Source organism: Stomoxys calcitrans, chromosome 2 (assembly GCF_963082655.1).
Source record: "Stomoxys calcitrans chromosome 2, idStoCalc2.1, whole genome shotgun sequence".
Classification (NCBI taxonomy): domain Eukaryota; kingdom Metazoa; phylum Arthropoda; class Insecta; order Diptera; family Muscidae; genus Stomoxys; species Stomoxys calcitrans.
In genome coordinates, this window is record NC_081553.1 from 6310684 (window position 1) to 6336574 (window position 25891).

The 25891-nt window shown below is 36.7% G+C and overlaps 1 protein-coding gene and 1 long non-coding RNA gene across 3 annotated transcripts; one reads left to right on the forward strand and one right to left on the reverse strand.

Annotated features, from left to right (window-relative positions):
* Positions 1 to 195: 195 nt before the first annotated feature.
* On the reverse strand, positions 196 to 24454 carry LOC106092165 (E3 ubiquitin-protein ligase lubel). 2 transcript variants are annotated; one of them, XM_013258939.2, is made up of 4 exons: positions 23569 to 24454; positions 3155 to 3418; positions 2586 to 2942; positions 196 to 2526 (listed from the first exon to the last, which is right to left on the reverse strand). In XM_013258939.2, exons 1-4 carry the CDS (start codon positions 23762 to 23764, stop codon positions 764 to 766), a joined length of 2580 nt encoding a protein of 859 aa, XP_013114393.2. In that variant the 5' UTR covers positions 23765 to 24454; the 3' UTR covers positions 196 to 763. The 2 variants fall into 2 exon arrangements, with proteins under 2 accessions (XP_013114393.2, XP_013114392.2); XM_013258938.2 differs by having other exon boundaries at positions 2586 to 2960.
* On the forward strand, positions 6046 to 6794 carry LOC106092166 (uncharacterized). The gene is made up of 3 exons (XR_001222114.2): positions 6046 to 6113; positions 6187 to 6401; positions 6590 to 6794. It is a non-coding gene; the product is annotated as an uncharacterized LOC106092166 (long non-coding RNA).
* Positions 24455 to 25891: the final 1437 nt, after the last annotated feature.

Consider the following 25891-nt stretch of genomic DNA (forward strand, 5'->3'; position numbering starts at 1 on the left):
GATCTATCCTCATTATTACAATGTGTGCCAGTAAAAAATTAAATCGGGAAATCAAGGCTACCGAATACAACCTCCATTTTAAAATTTCGTAGAAATCGAATAAGGGAGAAATTGTGTATATAGTGTTAAAAATACTTAAAAACACAAAATGCTTTTTAGTTCAAAATTTTTATTAATTTAATTATTATTCGAAAACGTTGACACTAAATCTATTTAACATTAACAACTTAAAACTATAAAATGCAGATCTCGTAATAAGATCAAAAATTTTATTTTAATTCTAAAGTAGGTCTTATCCAAACTAAATCAGCGGATATGACGTCACAGAGATATGATATCGGATATCGTAAAATGTGTATGCTATGACAAAATTAGTGATTAGAGTGATGATAGGATGAATTATAAATGACATATGTATGTAGGTATATGGCCACAAAAGTCTTATGGTTCCCGGTAACACAAAAGGTGGTCTACCAGTGCATTCAGTCGATCTTAATTGCAATAAAATATGTTAAGTTAATAACATTGTTCTATAGAGAAATAGTACATTAAAAAAAATATTTGCTATATATATTCGAAGTAGTTGTGGAAAATGTTTTAGCCATTGTTTTAGAGTATCAATATTTGTTTTTCCTTTTGTAACTTTTTCAAACGACAGTGTTAGTAAACCTTTTGCCCTTGTTTTAATCTAGAAATATTCTCCAATATTTACAAAACAACTATGCTTTCGTGTGTGTGTCTTCAGAATGCTTGGTCTCTTAAACTACAAACACTCTTCGGTCTCTTCCAATGCTATGGCCACAGAGGGCGGTAGTTCCACCTCAAGCAGTTTGGCAAAGGTTTCAGCATCCTCTTCGTCTAGATTATCTTTGCCACAACTACGCTCCTGCATTTCTATGTCCAAAGTGCCATGTTGCCTTTGGAAGGAGATTAGGAATATAGTAACGGATATTACAATGAAAAGGATGGCAATGTTTGAACTAAGTATGATTATGGACGTTGATTTATTTGTGCCATCATTAACGGTTACGGGTAGAGCTTTACCAATACCAGCGGACTCATCCGCCAAATTACCATTGAATGTCTGCCCGGCATCTTGAGGAGGATAGGAGTTAAACATTGTGGCAACAGTATCGTCATTGACAAGGGCCGTATTCACTGAGCGAGATCCCTTGAGGGTTTTGGATCCATCAAGAGGCATATCGTCCACACGATCTTTGCTTTCGGAAGTGGTCTCTGGATCTGCGGCGGACTCTGTAGTACTAACGGTATTAGAACTGCTGAGGTGTTTGTGATCTGAAGTAACGGTGATCTCAGAGTGAATCGTAGGAGCGGCAGATTCAGTAGATGTTACCACTGCGGGGCTGTCATCTTCATCACTTTGGCCATCGTCTTCTTCCTCAGCACTATTATTGTCGATTGCTTGATGTGGTACTTGTATAGCGTCTTTTTTATCCAGTTCTTTCGAGTGTTTTTCACCATCTGCTGTTTGTTTAGAACTCTCTTCTTCGCTATCGTCATTTTGAGACTTGGCTGTATCCAAGGTTGCATTTTTATCTTCATCGTCTTGTTCATCAACGTCTTCCACACTTGCTTGAGGGATGACGACTTTGCTATATTCTTTTGTATCTTCTACTAAGACAACTGGGGGAATATGATGATTAAGGTTTTCTGCATCATGCTCATGATTTATTAGGCTTTGTTCTTCTGAAACATTTTCCTTTAAATCTTTAGGCATTTCTTCTTCAATAATAGTAGGACTTGGAACTTCAATAATGACTCCGGGCTGCTGATCCTTCTCAACCTCTGCAGGAAAAACGGTGGTATCAGGAACTTCAGCAAATATTTCTTGCTCATCCAAAACCTTCTTTATAACAATGTGTTCGGTTTCCTCAGGAATCGAAGTAGTTTCCTCTTCAGCTATTATATCTAATGAAGTTTTCTGTTCCTTTTGTTCCACATTGGTTAGGGGCTCATCTTCGTTACCAGCTACAGTAGAGGACAGAGATTCTTCTAGCACCACTGACAAGGCTTGATCATTTTCGTTGGCTTGCTCATCTGTCTCTTTTTCTTCCAAAACAGCTATATCGCTAGGTGGTGTTGTCGAGGATTCCCCGATTTCTTCGATGGTTTTTGGAATAGTAAGATCAACCTCGGACTCTTGGGTTTCTTTAACCTTCTCCACGTGACTGGATAATTGCTGTTCTTCCGTAATTTCTAAATGGGTCACATCATGTCTGTCTCCACTTTCTACCTGAGATTCTTGGGGTACTTGTGAAGAATTAGATTCTGAAGATGATGTCGATGCTGAAGACACTGAAGCGTCTTCTTTTTTATCTTCTTGTACTACATTTACCTCGAGGTTACGAGCTTCACGAGTATTTTCCCCATTGGTTGCAACATTCTCAAGATTAAGTTCTTCGGTCTTTGTTTTAGGTTCTTGGACTTTATGTGTCTTAACTTCAATAGCTTCTTCGGCAATCTCACTAACCTCTTTTGGTATCTCTGGTTGTGTGGGAGATGCATCTGAAAAATATGGCTAAAGTTAACCTACATTTCTTTGAAAAGAAGCGTTGTATGCTTACCTTTTGTTTTGTCAACATCTTCGACCTTGTCCTCGCTGTCTTTATTTTCCAGTTTGGGTGATACATCATTTTGATTGAGAGTTGGTTCTATGAGATCCTCGGTTAGAGTTTGCCTTATCTCGGGTTCGGCAATATCTTTAAGAATCTCCAATACCGGTGAGGGTTCCAATCCTTCTTCCATCTCTGTCTTTACTGAATTTCGAATGGATTGCTCCAAGTCTTCTGTCGTTTCTATTACATCTTTTCTGCCTGCTTCTGAGTTTACAAAATCGTGTGAGGTTTTCACTTCTGGATTCACCTCAGCCATCGATGAAAATATTTCATTGTTAACCTCGGTTTGTTCAATGTCGCTGGTTGCTGAAGATATGGGAATATCTTAAATAAAAAGCAATATGAGTTTTAACAACAAAAGGAAAAGTCTTCGCTAAAAACTAATCTAAAATCTCCTTAAAGTATGCAAAGTTTCAAGAACCACTAACCAAAACTCATCATGATAAAAATACCGGTTTGCATCATGATACATTCCATATACATCGATTACGATTAATTCTATAATGGTATAAACTCACCATGCGTGGTTTGGAAGTCTGCTACATGGGTCTCACCATGGTGTGAATCGGAGTTTACACCTTCAGGTGCATGTTCTAATTCAACTTCAACGGGTGGTAGATTTTCGATGGTTCGGATCTCGGCTTTAATGGTTTCATTCTTCTCTTCAACGATTTCGTCCAGTTGTGTGGAGAGCTGTGGCTGTATGGTTGTGACCAGCACTAAAATATCTTCAGTGGTGGTTTCCAAATTATCCGTCAATTCTACGCACAAAACTTGGTAATCTAGAAAAAAAATATAAAAAAAACAATGACCCGGTTTTACTAACGACATCTGACATCCAAAAGTCTCAACATCACCATTCGCATCATGGTGCGAATCGAAGTTTGCATCATGCTGCATTTTACCGTTAACCCATACCGTGGAACGTAGTCATTGTATTAACCGGAAACAACCTTTCGGTTGAAAATGTACTGTTAACATCTCAGGTATACATACAGAGAGATCATACGATATAAATATTACGATATTGTATTAATATAGGGTAAAAATCATGTTTCTAAGGCTGCGGATTAGAGCCCTTCGAAAATGAGACATTTCTTCAATATTTAAAAACGAAATTTCAATCAAATAATTATGTTATCATCCAAATTTTTTAAGTGTTAACTTCGAATTTCAATGTGAAGTCATTGGTCTAAATTTCTACCCTCTTTAGCTGGGTTTGCATCTCTCCTGGAAATTAGTTTTCTTTATGTTTTTCTCAGAAGGAATAGAGCATCGCTCAAATCGAAAAAATAACAGTGCTATTTTGAAAAGTGATTTTCATGTGTTTTTTTTTTTGAATATTGAATAAAACACATATGTATAATGTCTTTAATAAATGAGGATAATAGACGGGATAAGCCAAGCCGTTTAGTAACCATTTTTCTCCATATAAACCAAGTGAGAAATTCCGTTAATGTGAGAAAATCCGTTATTCATACACCTCTTTCGTATGTATAATAATGCTCTAACATGTGCATGGAATATGGGGAATAAATCAATTTGACAAAGTTCTTTAGAAATCAAATTTTGAAAAAAATGTTAGTTATAAACTTTCTTAATCGAATTCAAGTTTCAAATTAAATATAAAAAAAAAAAATCACCCAGGAGTTGTCAATTTCCTATGACCCTCTGCCACTAGTGACAGAGACACTTCTCAGATCAAGGTTGTGAAGGAATCGTGCTGATAGAACCATGGCTATTCGTGCATGGGCATCCTGCACAAAAGAAATATATATATATATGTATCCTTCCGTTTGCAACACATCGAAATAACCATTTCCGACCCTATAAAGTACATACATTCTTGATCGTCGTAAACATTTAAGACGATCTTGCCATGTCCGTACGTCCGTCTATCTGTTGAAATCAGAGATATTGAGCGGAAACTTTGCACAGTTTTTTTTTTGTCCATAGGTAGGTTAAGTTCGAAGATGGGCTATATCGGACCCCATATAGACCGATCTGCCGATTTAAGGTCTAAGGCCCATTTAAGCCACATTTATTGTTCGATTACGCTGAAATTTGGGAAAGTGAGTTGTGTAAAGTCTCTCGACATAATCGGCCGAGGTCAGTTCAAATTTGGAGATAGCTGCCATATAGACCGATTTCTCGATTTAGGATCTTGGGCCCAGAATAGGCGCTCAAAATATCACGCTTGGCTTGGGCTCATAATAGCACGCTTATTACACGATTTCGCTCTTCGACATTCGTGTTCAATACGGCCGAGATGGGTTGATATTTAGATATAGAAACCACACAGACCGATCTACCAATTTAAGGTCATGGACCTATAAAATGCTTAGTAATTGTCCAATTTCGTTAAAATTTGGCACAGTGAGCCCTGTTAAGCTATTCGACATCCGTGTGCTATATAGTTCACATCCGTATATATTTGGATATAGCTGTCATATACATATACCGATCTCCCGATTTAAGTTCTTAGGCCCATAAAAGCTGCATTTGGACGCCTTTAGCGTCATAGGCTAAAATGGCACGAATTCGATATCCGCATTCAGGGCGAAGTGTCCCCACCCTAAAAAGATATTAAAGAGTTATAGAAGGCGCAGCGGAGCGGGCCCGGTTCGGCTAGTAAATAAATATAAAAACGTTTGAGAAAAAAACTAATAGTAATACTAATTAAATGTCCTAACTCTTGTTCTTCATTCCAGATGCCAGATCCCAAATGTAAGTTTTTATACCAAACAGAAGAAAATCCTTAATACCATTGCAGAGTATAATATTCAATAGAAATATTCATATTATCTCTCAGTAGCTCTTTGAATGTCATAGATTGCACCCTGCTTTGGCCTTCCACATTTTCAATATCCCACGCAACAATTTTTATCCAGGGCAAAAATGTCATTTACGAAGTCGTTTGTTGGAATCTATCATATAAGGCACTTGCTTAGAAAGTCCCCCGCTCATAAAACTACTATAAAAAAATCCATCATATTTTGAGATGCTGTCAAGATTTTATAAATTCCATATTGTTTGTTTATGTTTTGTCCTAAAATTTCATTTCCAAAGGGAAAACAAACAGAAATTTCTTATCTCAAAGGCAAAAGGGGGGAAAAGTGTGTCATTGAGAGTTAATATATCAAAACTTGGCTGCCTTACATCTGGTCTGAACTTTTCTGGTGGTGGTGCATAACCACCTACGATTCTTTTGCTCTTGAAGAAATGATCCGAAACTGAAACTGCTGTTGAAATTTTGAAAATCATTAATATTTAAACACATGTGGTTTTATTTTATTTTATAGGGAAAATAATATGTGACTTCACCATAAAAAAATGACAACATCAACACCACCATTGACTTTTTGTGTTCTTAGAAAAGTGAAAATAAATTTTATAAGAAAATTCGAAAGTACTTTCTCCCACAACTAATTTGCGTTGACACATGTCTGTGCCAGGCAAGCCCAACATCCATAATAGGTTGGACAATAACAAAATTGCCTGAAGAAAATATATTAATTAATATTCCCATCCCCCCGCCTCTCCGCTCCAGCTCCTCAAAGGCTCCTACAGTAGCAAACAAACAAACAACTTAAAAAGGCCTCTAAATCATTAATGCTTTTTTCTCTTGGATATGAGTGCATATAAGGAGGTGGTGTTTCCCTCCCATCAAACAGATATTGTTTATAGCCCATGTTGCCACATTGACTGAAAGGTTTTCATAGAATTTATTTTTCAACTTTTAAACGTTAAACCGCTTAACGACATGTAAGTTTTTAGTGTCTAGGCTTTGCCTTCTTCCTTAAGCCACTTTCAAAGCCAATCCATTGCCAGATACATACATGAAATGCTTACATTTTAAGACTTCACGCTGCATTTTTAGTTAATGGTAGCATTGGAAGGTAGGCAACAAACCCCCATAAATAATGATTGTAGGTCTTTATTCTTGTTCTTAGACTTAACAAGTTCCCTCCAGTTTGTTGTTCTACTCCCGAATATCTGGCTTCGTAATTTAATTAGTCCAACAAACATTATTTTCACTGGTGTCAGCCATAGAGCGGCGACTGTTTTCTATGTTCAATATTTTGTGGAATTGTCAAATAAAAAGAATAGAACATTTTTCTAACCCCCAGGCGAACATAAATAAAAGAACAAAATGCATTCGTGACATAAGAAATGACTATTTTGGGGAAAAAACCATTCACATGTTTGAAGAGGGGAAAATTATTAATAAATACCCTATAGATGTATACCCCAATGCGCTCTCATGGCGGCAAAGGAAGGGGAGTTCGGTGACTTATAATACCCATTCTTACACTTTAGAAATAATAAATTTTCTTGAAATTATAATCATTTGTATGCTTACCCTGGCAAATCCTTTCCACAATTAACAATAAGAATCGGATTCACTTGGAAAAACAAGTTAGGGAGGTTAATATTTAATTATACAATAGGATTCAGTTGGAAACCAACATGCTATTGGTAATTTAAAAGAAGTGTTTTCCCAATTGGGACGGATGGGGGGGTAAATATATAATTTATTCATTCTTTTTTCAGGGCATCAACATTTTGATCTCAGATCAATTTGAGTACAAGATTTTTGATCGTCACTCCATGTAGTGCTGGTATTGTGCTGTGTTTCCAACCTCGAGGTAACAATCCTTTCCTTATTTTCGGTAACAGACATTTACCCGCCACTCCCCATAAAAGGAGTGGCGAGTTACCATCCCATCAACGGATGAGATGGTAAATGTACAAATATAAAGAGTGTACGTTATAGAAAGTTCTAATTCCTCATTCTTTTTTCAGGGCATCAGCAATTTTGTTGGCAGATCAATTTGAGTACAAGATTTGTGATCGTCGCTTCATATAGTGCCGGTATTGTGCTGTGTTTCCACGGAAATTTACCCACCACTGCCTATTAAAGGTTTTGGTATCAGAGTACACAGGAAAAAATAGACCTAAGTTTGACCGATTAAACATGGTACTGTCGAAGAAGTGCAAATGAGCCAAATATATGTATGTCTAGTTTATATCACATACAGAGACATTGTGAAGTGGGTGAACAAAAAATATAAAGAAAAATAGAAAATGTGTTTTTTATTTATCTATCAATAAAATAAAATAATTTATTAAATAATAATTGTAAATAAAAACAAGTTAAAGCGTGCTTAGTTCGGCCTGGCCGAATCTTATATACCCTCCACCATGGATCGCCTTTGTCGAGTTCTTTTCCCGGCATCTCTTCTTAGGGAAAAAAGGATTAAATAAAAGATTTGCTCTGCTATTAGAGCAATATCAAGATATGGCCCGGTTTGGACCACAGTTAATTATATGTTGGAGACCTGTGTAAAATGTCAGCCAATTCGAATAAGAATTGCTCCCTTTGGGGGCTCAAGAAGTAAAATAGAGAGATCGATTTATGTGAGAGCCGTATCAGGCTATAGACCATAATAAACACGAATGATGATGGTCATGAGAGTATCCGTCGTACAAAATTTCAGGGAAATCGGATAATAATTGCGACCTCTAGAGGCTCAAGAAATCAAGATCCCAGGTCGGTTTATATGGCAGCTATATCAGGTTGTAAATCGATTTGAACCTTATTTGGCACAGTTATTTAAAGTCACAACAAAACACTTCATGCAAAATTTCAGCCAAATCGAATGAGAATTGCGTGCTCTATGGGCTCAAGAAGTCAAGATCAACGATCGATTTATATGACAGCAATATCAAAACATTAGCGCAGTTGTTGGAAGTGATACAAAAATACGACGTGCAAAATTTCAGTCAAATCGGATGAGAATTGCGTTCTCTAGGGGCTCAAGGAGTCAAGATCGGTTTATATGGCAGCTATATCAAAGCATGGACTGATTTCGCCCATTTACAATCCCAACCGACCTACACAAATAGAAAGTATTCGTGCAAAATTTCAAGCGGCTAGCTTTACTCCTTCGAAAGTTAGCGTGCTTTCGACAGACAGACGGACGGACGGAAAGACGGACGGACGGAAAGACGAACGGACTATATACTTTATGGGGTCTCAGATGCATATTTAGATTTTTTACAAACAGAATGACAAAATTAGTATACCCCCATCTTTTGGTTGAGGGTATAAAAATTAGGATGTAAATAAAGGAAATAGATTTATTCCAAACGAAACAAATTTAAGGACATGGTAAAAGGTAGACGTGGTATTTAGAAATATTATTATACCCTCCACCATAGGATGGGGGTATACTAATTTCGTTATTCCGTTTGTAACACCTCGAAATATGCGTCTAAGATCGCATAAAGTATATATTCTTGATCGTCATGACATTTTAAGTCGATCTAGCCATTTCCGTACGTTTGTCCGTCCGTCTGTTGAAAGCATGCTAACTTTCGAAGGAGTAGCTAGACGATTAAAATTTTGCACAAATATATCTTATGAATGTAGGTCGGTTGGGATTGTAAATGGGCCAAATCGGTCCATGTTTTGGTATAGCTACCATATAAACCGATCTGGTAGCTTGACTTCTTGAGCATCTAGAGGCGAAATTCTTATCCGATTTGGCTGAAATTTTGAACGAAATGTTTTGTTATGACCGATTTGGCTGAAATTTTGCATGATGTGTTTTGTAATGACTTCCAATAACTGTGCTATGTATAATTTGAATCGGTCGATAACCTGATATAGCTGCCATATATACCGATATTGGATCTTGACTTCTTGAAAAATCAAGAGAAAAATCTCTAAAGACACTGTAATTTTATTTATTATTTCTCCTCATTAAAGTAAACACCAAACTTTCCGTTTTCTTAACAAAAGATTTTCATTAAACATAATCCGTAAATCGCAATACAGGGCTGCGAAGGCAAAGTCAGGGGCATTAAGTCGGAGTTCGGTTCGAAGATAAGTAAGGATAAGGGGAGGTCTAAAATTATATAATTGGGCTCAAACTAAGGAGCGTTATGAAAAAAAAGGTTTTGTGAAAAACGTCCTCAAAATAGTACCGGAAGTGGGAGATAAAGTTCAATTAGTTCTGCAATTGATACATTCTTAGTAAATTGAGCTTGAGCTCTGAAATTTTGAGCATTTGCAAACTAATTGGTTAAGAAAAAGATTTTTGGGGGTGTTGTGCATTTATGTACAAAAAAGTTCCAAATATGTACGAAATAGGCTTTTCCACAAGGCGAACGGGTAGAGCTCGAACTTCAAAATTTGGCTTAAATGGTTCTGTTGAGTAAACTTGGCGGTGGACATTTTTTTTATAATTAAGCAACTTGGTATACAAAAGCGTAGCCTTTTCAAAAAAAAAAAAAAAAGATATGTGATAACAATTCATATTAAAGAGGAAGAAAACATGTAGTGCTACAATTGACACCATTTGGTACTTTCTTTATGGATTGAGCTAGAGCTCTGAATTTTGACAAGAATTTTTTTTTTTGAAATTCGTGCATAATGGTACTTAAACGCACAAAATGGCACTTAATTAACGGATTGAGCTAGAGCTCTGAAATTTGGGATGTAGGTACACTTGGACAGTTATATAGCGCTCTGGAAGATTTCTTTGGAGTTCATAAATTGGGTATTAAAACGTTCAAGAGGTACTTTCTTTACGGATTGAGCAAGTTAGTACAGTTAGGTTAGGTACGTACAAAATCGTACTTTCATAACGGATTGGGCAAAGGTTCTGAAATTTGGGAAACGGGTACACCTTGGCAGTATATATTTGCCCACTAAAAGATTTTTTTGACATTTAGGTACTAAAACGTACCAAATGGTACTTTCCTTACCGATTGGACGGAAACTCTATAGCTTGGAATACATTTACAGCTTGAAATTATATATCGGGCGAATATGATTTTTTTGAAATTCATACATTTACGTACTTAAATACACAAAATGGTACTTTACTTCCGGATTGAGCTAGAGCTCTGAAATTTGGGATGCAGGTAGACCTTGGCAGTATATACTGGGTCACTAAAAGATTTTTTTGACATTTAGGTTCTAAAACGTACCAAATGGTACTTTCCTTACCGATTGGACGAAAACTCTATAGTTTGGGATACATTTACCGCTTGAAAATATATATCGGGCGAATTGAATTTTTTTGAAATTCATGTATTTAGGTACCTAAACTTAAATAGAGTGGTAGTTTACTTTCGGATTGAGCTAGAGCTCTAGCGTCTATATATATTGGGCTTTTCCGAAATTCATTAATTTAGGTACTAAAACGTACAACATGGTAATATTTTTAAGGATTGAGCGAAAGCTCTGAAATTTGGGATATAGTTACAGCTTGACGGGATATATTAGGCGAATAAAAGATTATTTTGGAATTCGTACATTTAGGTACATAAATGTACAAAATGGTACTTTCTTAATGGATAAATCTAAATCTCCATAAATTGGGATAGAGAAATTTAATACACAGTTAAGACAAGACTTCATAACTTTATAAATTGAGTGATTACATGGGTTTTCGGCAGTCCTACACTAAAACAGGGGTCCTACTTGGGCGGGAGTAGCGAAGGGGAACTGGGTTACAATAGTCAAAATATATAAGAGTATGGTACAATTTCTCCATCAAAGGAACCTTACATGTTTAGAACTCTTTGGATTCTCTGTAATATGGAACAACACCTGCAGATAATCGGAAGCATTACTCTGTTAGAAGTTTAACAGTGGATGCTCTCTCTGTTACAGATTAATGTATTGATTATGGCTATGTCGTTTTTCTGTTTCGTATTGGGTTATTCTATAATTATTCTCCAAAAATTTGGTTGTCCATACATAATCCGTTAAATCTCTAAAAACCAACAACCAAACATTTGCAACCAAATAAAACATCCTATTTTTATGTCCCGTTCCATTGCCACCATCTAATATCCTAAAGATATAAATAAGCCATTTATCGCAATTGGTGTCATGACATCATCAGCATTACCTAAATAATGTAGGTTGAGGTGGCAATAAAGGCAATCCCTCAAAATGACATATGATGATGCGTCTTGTGAAACGATTCCTTGACGACGAGTGCTTATACGCACTTTAGTGTCTGCCAGAAATATGCCACATTGTGTAGGATGCTGGAGGAGATTTGAAAAAGCAGCCTTGTCTAGTCGCACTTCATTCAATGCCGCCTTCTTTGCAATTGGGTTTTTGTCACCCATTGTTGGTCGAAGGCGAATGAACGAGAAATGGGCATGCGATTATTGTCTTTGTTGTTATTTTTTCTTCAAATCACATAAAATATCGAAAAAGATCTACTTAAGAACATATTTTAAGAACACCCTAAGCCCACAACTGTCCATATGATCCTACATACCTACAATAATAACAACAACAGCACACAATGTGTGTGGAACGAATGTCTTTACAAATAATCTATCGAATTTTCATTTTTGTCGTTTCTTGAAGTTAACAGACACTCTGCGGCGGCAACAGACCGTCTGCCCGTCAGGCACATTGTCGGCTGGACTATTGTCTCTTCGTTCATTCTCTGGGGAGAATACACAGCGCATTTTGAAACAGCATGCATGAAGGCCTTTTCTTTGTTTTCTTCTATAATCTGCAGGGTGTTTTCGTAACAAAAGCCGCGCTGATCAATGTTCAAGCTTGGAGAGATGTGTATGCCGCACTGCAGCGACATAAACGCCATATTTCATCGAATTCTGTGCTCGGTCGTAGGTAACGATAGGGTCGCTTATGTACTTATTAGGTGTCAGCAACATTTTCCAGCAGCACAAACGAAGGTAGAGAAGGCCTTCGCAAGGGCACTGATGCAAGAATTCCTTTAAGGTAAGTATAAAGATCGTTCACATGTGAATCAGCTGATTGCAAATCTACTTCAATACATTGAATTCATTAAAACTGCATTTAAATAGTTAAAGACATTAAATAAGTCAATAAGGGTTGTTCTATAGTTACGGTGGTTATATTAAATTGCAATTTGAGATGTTTTGGTGGCTATTTGTGCAAATTTTGTAATAGAATAGCCGGGCTCAATTTTAGTGATGCAAACTAAATAAAACAAATTCAACATCCAATTGTAAGGGTTTTGAATACAAAATGCTAAAGTGTAAAAAATAATCGCAATAGTACACTTTAATGCTTCATTGGTAAATTTTTACGAGTACTGCTGATAGCATTTATGTTCATCACGACTTTTTAAGCCGACGCAACCACCGAAAGGAAGCAATTCTTAACTAAGTTTTTGAGGTTCTCTCTTGCTCTTGATCTTGTAGATTCGCCTTAATGCTTCTGGGTGCTGGATACCTATCCACAAGATGATGATCTGTATTGTTCCTGCGATAACAGCCCAGAAAGTACTGCTAGGCGAGCGAGAAGCTGTCTTCCCATGGCTAGCATCTTTGTCTCCTGATAAAGTTAGTGGTCCACGTGAGAACTGAGGACGCAGCCCGTCGCAGTTCGAGGAGTGGCATTCTGCCTACAGGGCTAGTTAATCTTAATGCACTTTTGGCTGTTTCTAATCCACTTTAAGTAGGCATTTTAAGTGTGCGGGAAATGTTTATAAATTCTCGATGACTTCAACTCTCCTCTCTTTCATTCGTTGCTATGATGATTGCGGTAACAGGTGTATGTGGGTGGAGTTTTAGTGTAAAACAACAAATACACTGCACCCTCGACATATCTTTTACATTATTGACAAATGCATTTACCAAGATATTGACTGGCCTACTAACTGCCTTCAATGATTAAAGAATGTTTGTTTATATTCAATGTTTAGTGTAGCTAAATCAGTAGACATAGATACCCACGACTGATGATGTTTTCTGATACAAGAGTAACTACCTATCTCGGAGACTATCTTCATTCACCATTTGAATGCAAAGAGAGCCATGACAATATCTAAGATTTGAAGGTGTTTGTTTGTGTTGGAATTCCGAGTTTACCACAAAATCTATCAAACGGCAGTGTGCAAACATGCTGTGGAACATAAAAATATGTGTCATTATTAGACGTCGATCACGTACAATTCTCTCACATAAAAGAAACCCTCGATTGCCAGCTAAAGCAACAATAAGAAAAATAGAAATGCATTAATTTTATATTTCTGACACGGTCGGCTTTCATGGAATAAACACCGAGATAGTATCTAAACAACGAATTGGTCTTGAAAACCGATAAGTCATTTCATCGCCAGCATTTGCCAGACATGCCATATTTTATTAGAGCTTGATGACAGGTCGACGGCTCGTTGTTCTTTGCTCGATGTGGGCTTTGAATTGATGATGGATTTGGCCATTGAAAAGAGGTGAGGCGTAATGTGCTTTGCGTGTGCCACCAGATAATGGGTCATAAATGCATAATTCGTTATACAAATTGAAAGAAAACTGAAGAAAGGCAAAATACATAACCAGATCATATATGGGATCATAAATATATAAAGAGCAATAGACGCACTCCTTCTTTTATCAAGTATGAGGGAGGTTTGTGTTAATCCTAATGCTTGTAACTCTTAATTGAAATCCATTAAAAATGTTTTTATTCATTTTCCACGATACAATTCCATGCTTAAGCATAATTCTCTCAACTTATCATCCATTAGCCATTAAGTAGGGAGACGATTGATAAGGCAGTAGTCTGTGAATACTTCATGTGATCTAAAATAAAATCATCCACTTTATTCTCAGGCAACACTTATTGCCTAAAGCAAATTAAGGGAAAATTCATTAAGAAAAATATAAAAACAAATATTTGTTGGTTTTATACTCCAAACTCGTACACACCACACATCGCAGTAGCTGCCGGCATGGATCGTGGGGAAATGGAACAAAATTCTAATTCACACCAATTATGATAGACTACATTGTGATAATGGTGATGATGTTGTGTGCTGCTACTGTATCAACTAAAACGTTTAGCTTTAATTTTTCTTTATGTTTAACAAATATGTATTTGATAAACATTTTCCAAGAATGATAGACACACACTACGCAATGGGAGAAGTGCTTTCCCGACATCAAAATAGAAGTAAAAGAAGGTCATACACATACATACAGAATATTTCGTATAATGTGGATCAAACATTCATTACTTTTGTATTACACTTTAAGCTAGATTTGACTTTATTATGAAAACTAAATAATAAAGTCAATGAACGGGTACTGGTACTTTAAAGTTACTGATCGAACCCTCGAACCTCTATAGAAACTATTACAATATAATATGGTTTAAAAAAACACATTTTGATAGCTCCACGTCATATATGGACCACTCTCTATAGTAGAAAAATATAAATGGAATCTTAATGGTTTTAGAAATAGAAGAAGCTCAGGAGGTAACTATTTTAGTAGCTGCATGTGTAAAACCATGATCGTATTGACATTCTACGTCGTTTTAACCATAACCGTTAGGAGCTCTGGTAGCGATCTTGAACTACCAGTGCGGAATGGCTATGGACACCATACGGGTTGGAAATTTGAGCTCCGATTTGTGTGGTGATCATTGTCATCACAAGAAGCTCAGCTAAGAGCTTCAGGACACGGTCACAGATTGCGGATAGTGGGATGTTTCGTATACGGAGTAGCTGCAATTGCAGTCGTGGGTAATCAGCGATATCAAGTGGAAAGTTTCAGTGAGAGATCGGTTGTCACCGGATATTGCTTAAATATCGAGTACCTATTAAAGGGCTGCACAAGCCGAATTGAATGAACCCATGGCAGTTGTGACAGCATGACATTGCCCTGTTAGTTTATGCAGTACAAATAAAATAACAGACTCAGCCCATTGCAACTATATACCACACTCACAAATGCATGTACCAAAGCCCAAAAGGGGCATGGCTTTTAATAACAGCGGTCTGTGGGTGACAATCATCTCAGTTAGATCAAAAACTAAAAAGAATGCCGTAAAGCGTGATTTGTTACCATGGACTATTTCATACGCGATTCATTAGCTCTCCAAAGAAACGGTTGCATGGAGTTCGTATGTTCATGTTGGAAAAAACAGGCTTATCAAAAATTAGGCTGCACAAGCCGAATTGAATGAACCCATGGCAGTTGTGACAGCATGACATTGCCCTGTTAGTTTATGCAGTACAAATAAAGTACAGACTCAGCCCATTGCAACTATATACCACACTCACAAATGCATGTACCAAAGCCCAAAAGGGGCATGGCTTTTAATAACAGCGGTCTGTGGGTGACAATCATCTCAGTTAGATCAAAAACTAAAAAGAATGCCGTAAAGCGTGATTTGTTACCATGGACTATTTCATACGCGATTCATTAGCTCTCCAAAGAAACGGTTGCATGGAGTTCGTTTGTTCATGTTGGAAAAAAACAGGCTTATCAAAAATTATTTAAAAATTCAACAATAATGTTTTTGAAATTTTCTTAAAATGAAATTTCTGTAAACGCTTTCAGTGTTCAGCATCATTTCCAGCTATCTTTTTAAAAAACTCTCAATTTCCTCGATAAATCGTAATAGAATGTTAAAACAATAATTTTTCCCACTCAGTGATAAAATTAATAGAATTCTTTAAATCTTTTTATTTGAAATCAATTAATCTGAACAGAGGCTAATTTGAGCATGTTTAAAAACAAAATTTCAAAATTAAAAAAACTACTACCGTTTTTAAATACACGGCTAGTTGCAATAGATGAAAAACTCGCACATATTGTATATCACCGTAATATAGTACTTTTAATACCGCAAAAATCTGTTATTGTTTTTTAACAGCTTTTTGCCGTACCATAAAAATCCTTTTTTCAAAATTGGGAGAAAGGTTTTATGATGCCTTCACCCATTTTGTCAAATGCACGTTTGAAGCAATCAAATAACAGGTAAACAAATATTTTTTTCTTTTCTCAAATATTTTCAAAATTGACACTGTTGTCTGATGCATATCTGTATGCCGTGTTGCTGTGGTCAATAGCATGGATGTTGAGTTGATAATCACATACCCTATCAATGCGTTCTTTACCGACAGATGGCATTAATAAAGAAAAATGTCACATTTGCAAGTCTTTAGTACCGAGAAACTGGAGCCTTAAAAATACTGTACACTTGCATTGGTCAAGGAGGAAGATACATATCTCTTCTCGACAAGTAGCACAAGCATCGTAGGAAATAGAAGGCATCTTTCTTCTCCTATATATGTTCCTATAGTATTCCAATAGAATTGGGTAAGTTTGATTGCAGAAAATTACGTCCCTGATTTGGCTCGTAACCTGATATAGCCTCTACACTGATAGATAAAACAACAGGTACTTTGTCTATACCTGCAGGTATTATTGTTCAGTTTATTTTTAATATCATATTGTATTAATTCAATACCAGAAGTAGGAGACTATAAGGAATTGACGGCGCCACGTTTATAATGTTGTCATCGCCGTCATACATGTGTCACTTCTGGTAATCAAAGTTTATGTCATCAAAGGGTCGAAACGCATCAAACGTATGGTTTAACTCCTTGTGGCTTCTTCTTCACATCACTAAATCATGATTATCGCCCCAAAAGGCAAACAGAATTATATATCAAAACAAATCAAGATTTAGTTAAGGTGGAATTTTATTAATTATTTAAAATAAACGAATGAAATAAAATAAAGTTAATATTATTTCCAATGGTATTTGTATAATTTTACTAGGGAGTGGAATGGTGAAGTGATAAAAAGAATGGTATTAAAACAATCTCGGATTGGTACTAAAGTCAATAACAGTTTGGTATTATAAGCAATACCTGTTGGTATTGTTTTAATACCAGGCGGGGTTGTTTCACTATCAATGCCGTATGATATTGGAATGGTATACATTTTTCTAATAGTAAAGGGTGATTTTTTTGAGGTTAGGATTTTCATGCATTAGTATTTGACAGATCACGTGGGATTTCAGACATGGTGTCAAAGAGAAAGATGCTCAGTATGCTTTGACATTTCATCATGAATAGACTTACTAACGAGCAACGCTTGCAAATCATTGAATTTTATTACCAAAATCAGTGTTCGGTTCGAAATGTGTTCATTCACCGTAACGTTGCGTCCAACAGCATCTTTGAAAAGAACACCAAACAGTGCATTTTTCGGGATGCATAGGCAGTTCTTGAACGGCTTCTGGTTGCTCTTCACTCCAAATGCGGCAATTTTGCTTATTTAAGTAGCCATTCAACCAGAAATGAGCCTCATCGCTGAACAAAATTTGTCAAAATTTGAACACATTTCGAACCGAACACTGATTTTGGTAATAAAATTCAATGATTTGCAAGCGTTGCTCGTTAGTAAGTCTATTCATGATGAAATGTCAAAGCATACTGAGCATCTTTCTCTTTGACACCGTGTCTGAAATCCCACGTGATCTGTCAAATACTAATGCATGAAAATCCTAACCTCAAAAAAATCACCCTGTACATATAAACCGATTTTCTTCTGAGTTCTCAAAATGCAAAGTTAAAACCGGCATATTGTAAAAATATGTTAACCACAATTGAACACTAAATTCATGAGTATTACTATTTTTTTTTTTTAGAAAAATAACCAATTGTACTCACCTGACCATTTCGTATATTTTAAAAGAACATACAATAAGATGAGATAAAAGTAGTGGAAATTTATCAACCATTTTGGAAGCATATATGTATACTTATAATGAATTGAGCTGAGGTGTTTATCGGATAAATAAATCTCTTTATATATGTTCATGAATGGCAGACTTATTTCCATTTTTGTTTGTGTGATCTCTGAGTAAAACGCCAGTATTTTATTTGCCCTTTCTTGTACAGAGAAAACTTTGTAAATCACTCCCGATAAAATAGTCGTCTAGTCAGATCCGAAAGCATATCAATAGACTGCTCCAAAACTAGAGATTAAATGCTCATTATTTTGTCTCTTCATAGGAAAGATTAATGACAATAACCCATTTTTATTATCGATAAGTAACAAAAAATCGGCTATTAAAGTCATATAAAGACATATTATGCATGATTCGAATATCATCAATGGAAACTGTATTGCTTTTAAGCTTTTGTTTTGTAATTAATAGCTTCGTATATTTTTATTTAATTACTGCAATCTGAAAACTTTCGCCGTTGAACATGTCTGCATGACACTAACGCATCTTTTAAAATCAAATTCAGGTGATTTAGCATAGTATCGAGTGTTGCGCTATGGACTCATGTACTCGGCCACATTCAAAGGAGAAACAAAACCGTAAAGCTGAAAAACTTGCTGTTTGATTATTGTTTTCCCAGTATGATATGACATGCAACAAGCGGCCAACGGTGGCAGCATTAACTATCACCACCATGGGGCTTTAGGTTGCGATAAGATTTTTTGTAGTGTTGTTGTTTCGGCATATCAACAACTCCATGTTGATACCGGCAGCGGACCGTTCATAGGCCTGCAGTCTTGGCACGCTGTGGGTAAAATTTTGTTTAGCAAAGATTCTAAGTGGTTGCTGGCGATGGTGGTGCTGTTGCCCCTACACCAGTCTGGTTTCATAATGTCCCCCTTCCTATCGATGGAGTTGTGAGTTATGCATTTTATCAACAATTCGATGCGATTGTTGGAGAGCCACAACGATCACAAAACGAATTTGCCTGGAAAGAACGAACGTACGAACCATCATTGCAGTTGGCTGCAAGGAGGCAGTACAACTGACTGACAGTGGTAGTGGCAATAACCAGCAGCTGAATAAACTACTGGTTTTCTTTTTAATAAATGCGATACATGATATACAAATGGAGGTATACATTTATACACCACACCATAAGATCTGTAGGTTGAACCGAAGGCATATTCTTTTGAATTACAAGAGGCATGACTTGGTAATTGCAAGAAAAGGTTTGAGGCATTACTGAAGGCTGTTGAAGAGTTCAGTGTCCTACAAATTTACTCAACGGGGTTCATCAGACACAACCACAACTGTATGATACCATATGCTATGAATCTGCAAAGAATTCAGAAGATTGTGGGATCATGCAGTATTAGTTGCATCTATCAAACTCCGTCGATTTCGCAAGTTTTCCGATATTTTACAATAAAATTTGCCAAATTCTTACAATTTGGTATTTCCGAGTATAAGCTGAGAGTTATGTTCTCTGCACATTTTCGGATTTGCTCAGAATATAGAAGCTTCAAAAAATACTCGGACAAATTGATCGTCAATTTAGAGACTATCGGACTATTTTTTAAACAAACCTCTGAAAATTGCCAGACAGATTAGTATAATAATCATTTCGGAAAAAATTGTCACAACAAAATCGAAAATGTTCAGATTTTCGTATCTGACTTCCGAAACATCCGAAAATGTTCAAAGTTTTCGATTAAACAATAGAAAATTTTTCCCATTTTTCTGGTCATTTTCGAATGTTTTTTTAGAGTTGTGTCCAAAATTGTTTCGAAAATCTTACAGTAAATCCGAAATATCAGACTAATTTCTGAAAGTTTCCTAGATTTTTATAACGAATTCCTTACACATCAGAGTCGGTATAAACCGCCCATACAACTTTTGTAAGGGGTTTGCCTGTTCATTCAGAATCAGAAACTTGTGCAGAGATTCTGACCGAATTCGAAAAAAGGTTTACTGGAAACTTCTATGTTTAAGCATATCTTTAGCCATATACATAATGTACCCCATGCGGCCAACTGAGTACAATCTTCTCTTATATATAAATGAAATTGTAGCGCTATGTTTGTTTGTTAGTTTGTTTGTCTGTTCCGTATAGACTTAAAAACGGCTGAACCGATTTTCATGAAATGTTCACAGACGGTAGAGTTTGATCTCCCGGTGTAAGTGGGGCAATACATTTTTTAATATGCGAAGGGGGCGGACCCTCCCCCATGCCCCAATTTTCAAAAAAGGCAGATCTCGGAGATGGGTGCACCGATTAACGCGAAATTTTGCATGCCAAGTTATAGTACCCCATAAGGTGGTATAAATCCTTGCAAGACAGAAGTAGTTCTTTTCAGCAGGAGATACAAATTGCCTATAGTGGAACCTGTCTCCCTGGGAGGAGAGAATGTTCCATTTATAGAAGGCGCAAAATACCTGGATGTTTTGCTGGAGAGGAAATTTAACTTAAAATCCAACATTTTGAAAAGGGCAAGAAAGGCAATTTTTGCCCTATACACCTGCAAGAAAGCCATTGACAAAGATTGTGGGTTTAGACCGCGTGTCATGTATTGAGTATATACTGCAGTTGTTACATCTGGTGTTGTGGTCTGGCGGACGGCGCTTCAAAAGTCCACCTAGTGCTCAATACTTAACCGGATCTAAAGGATGGCCGACCATTACAGTATGTATCAAGCGGAGATCTTGCAATTAAGGAAGTGATGGAATGGCTACGATACAATGTCATTACGACGATTGGCATAAATATCTTCTCAGACAGCCAGGTAGCCATCGAATCCCTGGAGAACGTATTGCTGAACACAAAAACCGCCCTCGACTGTCGCAGATCTTTCAACGAAATGCCCGAATAAACACACGAAATTGATAAAAAATTTCGGGGTTAAGTAACTTGTTTACCGATTGGGTATCAAATGAAAGGTATTTAGGTAGAGGACGAACTTGGCATTAAAATGTTACCCTAGGTGTCAACAGGACACTTTAACCGCTTTGGGCGATATGCGTATCAAATGAAAGGTATTTAAAAGTAAAATACAAATTTATTTTTTGGTGTTTTGAGGAGGCTTGCCACCCGCCAAAATCCCTCAACAGAACATATTTACCGATTGGGACAATATGGGTATAAAATGAAAGTTATTTAAGAGAAGAGTACGAACTAGTGATTAAAATGTCACACTAAGTGTCGGGGCGTCCCCCAACCCCAAAAACACCACCCAACAGGATACTTTTACCACTTTTGGCAATATGGATATCATAATAAATGCTTGCCTACTCTGGCAATAAATAATATGTATTTAATGGTAGAAAACGAATTTGACATACAATTTTGACGCAAATTGTTTGGGGTCATCTCATAAACTCCCCATAAACGCCCCACACTGCGTACCTCTCAATCTGGACATATTTGTGGATTATGGCTCGAATATGATATCTGTTTTATGGCCAAATGTTTCACGTCTCACCTCATAAACACTATAGTAATATGTAGCTCAAATATGTATTATGAGTACCTATGATTTCTATGTACGTTGAAACTGTTAAGTAATTTTTAATTTTTTTTTTTGCTATTATTTGGGAGTAGTTATGATGTCTTGGCTTCGATTACATGTTTGAATAAATAAATCTAAATCTAAAGTCTTAATGTGTTTTTTAGGAGTAGAGTATGAATCTGGCAAAGGATTTGACTAGTCCAATCCACCACCAAAACCAAAAACCCCTATTTTCAAAAACGCCAGATCTCGAACATGTGTAGGAGGATTTAAGCGATCTTTTTTTGCTATCCTTATTAAGGGTAGAATATTTATGGGCCGCGCCATCTCCTAAGGCTGCCAAATGGAAATATAAACCAATAATGACAGTATGGGGCTCCAATGAAAAATTTGAGAATATAGTACGAATCCGATATACGGAGGTCCACCTCACCCCCATACCATATAAGGCTCAAATGAAAGGTATTTGGGAAAAGAGCAACAATATGATATTCACATAGGGCGAAATATCTGAAAGGCCGTACCAGCACCCCCAAACAGAACTTATTTCTTGACCGTGCCAGTATAGGGCTCAGATAAAATAGGAGAAATAAGAAGGCGCAGCGGAGCGGGCCCTGTACGGCTAGTTCTTTCATATGGTTATGACAGCTATCATCGCTTTAGGGAATATTCAGGCTAAAAGCAAAAAAATAGAAAGAGATAAGTTATAAAACAATACTTTTTTCAAAAACCAATATAACTTCTGAGTTTCGTCATGTGAAATTTTGCACAGATACTTACTATAAATGTAGGTCGTTGGGGATTGCAAATGGGCCATATCGGTTCAGATTTAGATATAGCTCAAAAAAACTGATCTCCCGATATGACTTCTTGAACCCCTGGAAGCCGCAAACTTTTGTCCGATTTATCTTAACTTTTTTATGACATCCTACAACTGTGCCAAGTGCGGTCCAAATAGATATGTAACCTGATATTCAAATGCAAATTTTGCCCATGAACATTCCACTAAGGACAGGAGTAAACTTCTCACATATCAATGAGTGCAGTACGATTCAATTTTTAAGCTCAATGATAAGGGGCCCCCTTTTTATAGCCGAGTCCGAACGGCGTGCTGCAGTGCGACACCTCTTTAGAGAGAAGTTTTACATGACATAGTACCTCACAAATGTTGCCAGCATTAGGAGGGGAAAACCACCGCTGAACATTTTTTTGATGGTCTCGCCAGGCGTTCAGCGTCATAGGCGGACATGATAACCTCTGCGATACGGTGGCCTCCATGTAATCTGATATAGCTTCCATATAAACCGATCTCCCGATTTGACTTCTTGAGCCCTTACAAACCGCAATTTTTATCCAATTTGGCTGAAATTTTGCATGTAGTGTTCTGGTAATACTTCCAAAAACTGTGCTAAATACGGTCCAAATTGGTCACTAACCTGATCTTCCAATTCGACTTCTTCGGTGCGTACAAGGTACAATTTGTGTTCGATTTAGCTGAAATTTTGCATATGGTGTTCAGTCTATAACTTGTTATAGCTCCTGCATAAACCGGTCTCTCTTTCATCCTTTTTCAGTTCCTAGAATCTTTAATTTTTGCTGGTTTGACAGAAGTTTGGTATGTAGAATAAAATTATGTCCTTCAATTAAATTTACTATGTATATTAGCAGAATCCTAAAAATTTATATTAGCAGAATCCATGGAGGTGGGTTCCTAAGGTTCGGCCCTGCCGAACTTAACACGCTTTTACTTGTTCTTAAATTAAACGTAGATATAAAAAAAAATGTTTTGCATAACATGCGTCTTTTCTGCAGTACACCCCAATGTACCGCAATGTAAATGTGAATGACTAGCTGTATAGGTACTTACGAGACATTAAAAGAGCAAGAGCAACAAACGTAGCAAGAAGAGTCTTGTGGAATTGCTTCATGCGGCTCATCCTGCTAGAGGTAAACCTGTGTTGCCTTTGTGGATGCTGCTCTTGACGATCATCTTTGTCATGATCGTCGGGATGGCTACGCTGTAGTTGTTTTTGAGGCCTATTATTATTGCAGCTGCTCTCCATTTTCAGTGGCAATTTTTGTGTTTTTTTTACTACGTTTGACGTTTTTTACGTTTTCAGATTTCAACACACACACTTCAATAGAAAGTATTTTTACTTCAAGTGTAAATTTGTAATTTGTCGATTTGATCGAGAAGAACAACAGAATGATCTGGCCTGAGACCTGTTGGTTATCACAAACAACTAAATGCAACCAAGAAACACCTGTAGTTTATGTTGACTTGGCCATAGGCGACGAACGGCGTCACTGGGTTTCTTTTTATTTTACTACATTGAAGACGGAACAGACTTGTAAACGATATTTTTCACTCGCGGTAACTCAACGTATGTATCTTCTTCACTGAACTCATCGAACGATCGCCGGATTGACTGAATGTCGCACCAATCACAGCCTTATTGGGTTGTATTCCAATGACAGTGTCGAATTTTAAATTTCTTCAACGGAAGTCACTTTCGTTTGTGTGAGCTGTAAACACTTCAACTATTATTCTTCTGTTTTTGGCTCGGTTCCTGTTTCACAACACACTTTAAAAAATATTTTGTCAAAAGTTTTATTAAAAACAATGTCTGACTTTCCTTTAATGGCCACTGTAAATTAATGCACAGCCTTGTTGTTATTGTGGGTGGATTTTGGTGAATGTGTGTTTACGGTGTAAATATTCCAAATGCTCTGTGTCAATTTGTTGTAATCCAATTACCAAACTACTGACCGTGATGGTTGTGCGGCATGCAGCCACTTTCATAACACATTTAGAACTGACTGAATTAAATTTCTTCAACTCCACCCGAGAACTGCAAATGCGCCTAGTACGACAGGCAGCATTTAGTGGACACACACAGATACTCGCACACACATCCATGGGCTTGAATTTCTTGATTTGGTTCCTCGATCGTTTCTCTCTCCCTCTTTATAACTGCGAAGAGGTTACCATATCTTCATACCATATGTTACATCAAGGCAGAAAAAAATGCATCGGTGAAAAGGGTATAGAGAGGAATTGCCACTTAAAGGTTTCGAAAGTTGTAAGAACGCGAATGTTTGGTAAATCGAGAATTACTGTTCAAATCTTGGTCATAAAAATATGTGTACAAGTTGTATAACACCTATTAAATACGAGATGAAATTTCATTCGATACGAAAGCACACTCGATCATGTATGCGGTAATTCTGCTCCTGGTTTATCAATTAAACAGATTTAAATATCGATTTTGAAGACGAAAGTCCACTTTATGACAGAGATACATGTATACATACTTATGTTATTCAGACCTTTTCTTCCTGGCATGTAACAATAGAGTGACCAACTTTGGTTTTTTTTTTGCCCATTCTCATGCAAAAGTAGGGACAATCCAAAGCCTTTTAACTACTATGGATGATAAATAGTTGTTAAAATTTAATCGATAGTATCAAATGCTTCTTCAAAAAATTTAATTAATTGCTTTAATAATTTGTTACATGAAATTTTCTCGAAAGACAAAAATTCAATCAAATATTTTTAACGACAAAAATTGTCTCGTGGCAAGACTTCTAGAAATAATTTTTTCTCAAAACAAAATGTTGATGATAAAAATTAAAAAAAAATTCATAGAACTTTCATAGAACTAAATGCTGACCAGATGTTGGCCTATCTGGTCAGCATTTAGTGAGATTAGATAGAGCACCCATATATACAGATAATCCGATTTGGCGCCCTAAGCCCTTCAACGTCTCAATTTGTACAATTACGCCTGATATACAATAAGTACATAACTTGATATTTTGTGAGGGTCACTGAAGCGCAGTCGTAAGCATATCTGCCTTTGACGCATGTGTATTTACCCATTTATATCCAAAAGCTGGGTAATTATAATTTTGCAGATATCTTGGGTATAAAAATATTTTCCAAACTATTTTTGATGATTTCGTATTCTTTGTATATAAACCTGATCTTCCGATCTCATAAAATCGGATTTTAGTTACATAAAGCCGCTATATAGACCGATCTCCAGACTTAAAGTCTTGAGGCAATAAATTGGTCATTGTAAAGTGCTCCTTATACACGCTCATTGCACTTTATCGGGAGATCGGTCTATATGGCAGATATATCCAAATATGTTCCGATCTGGACCACATGTGACAGGAATGGGTAG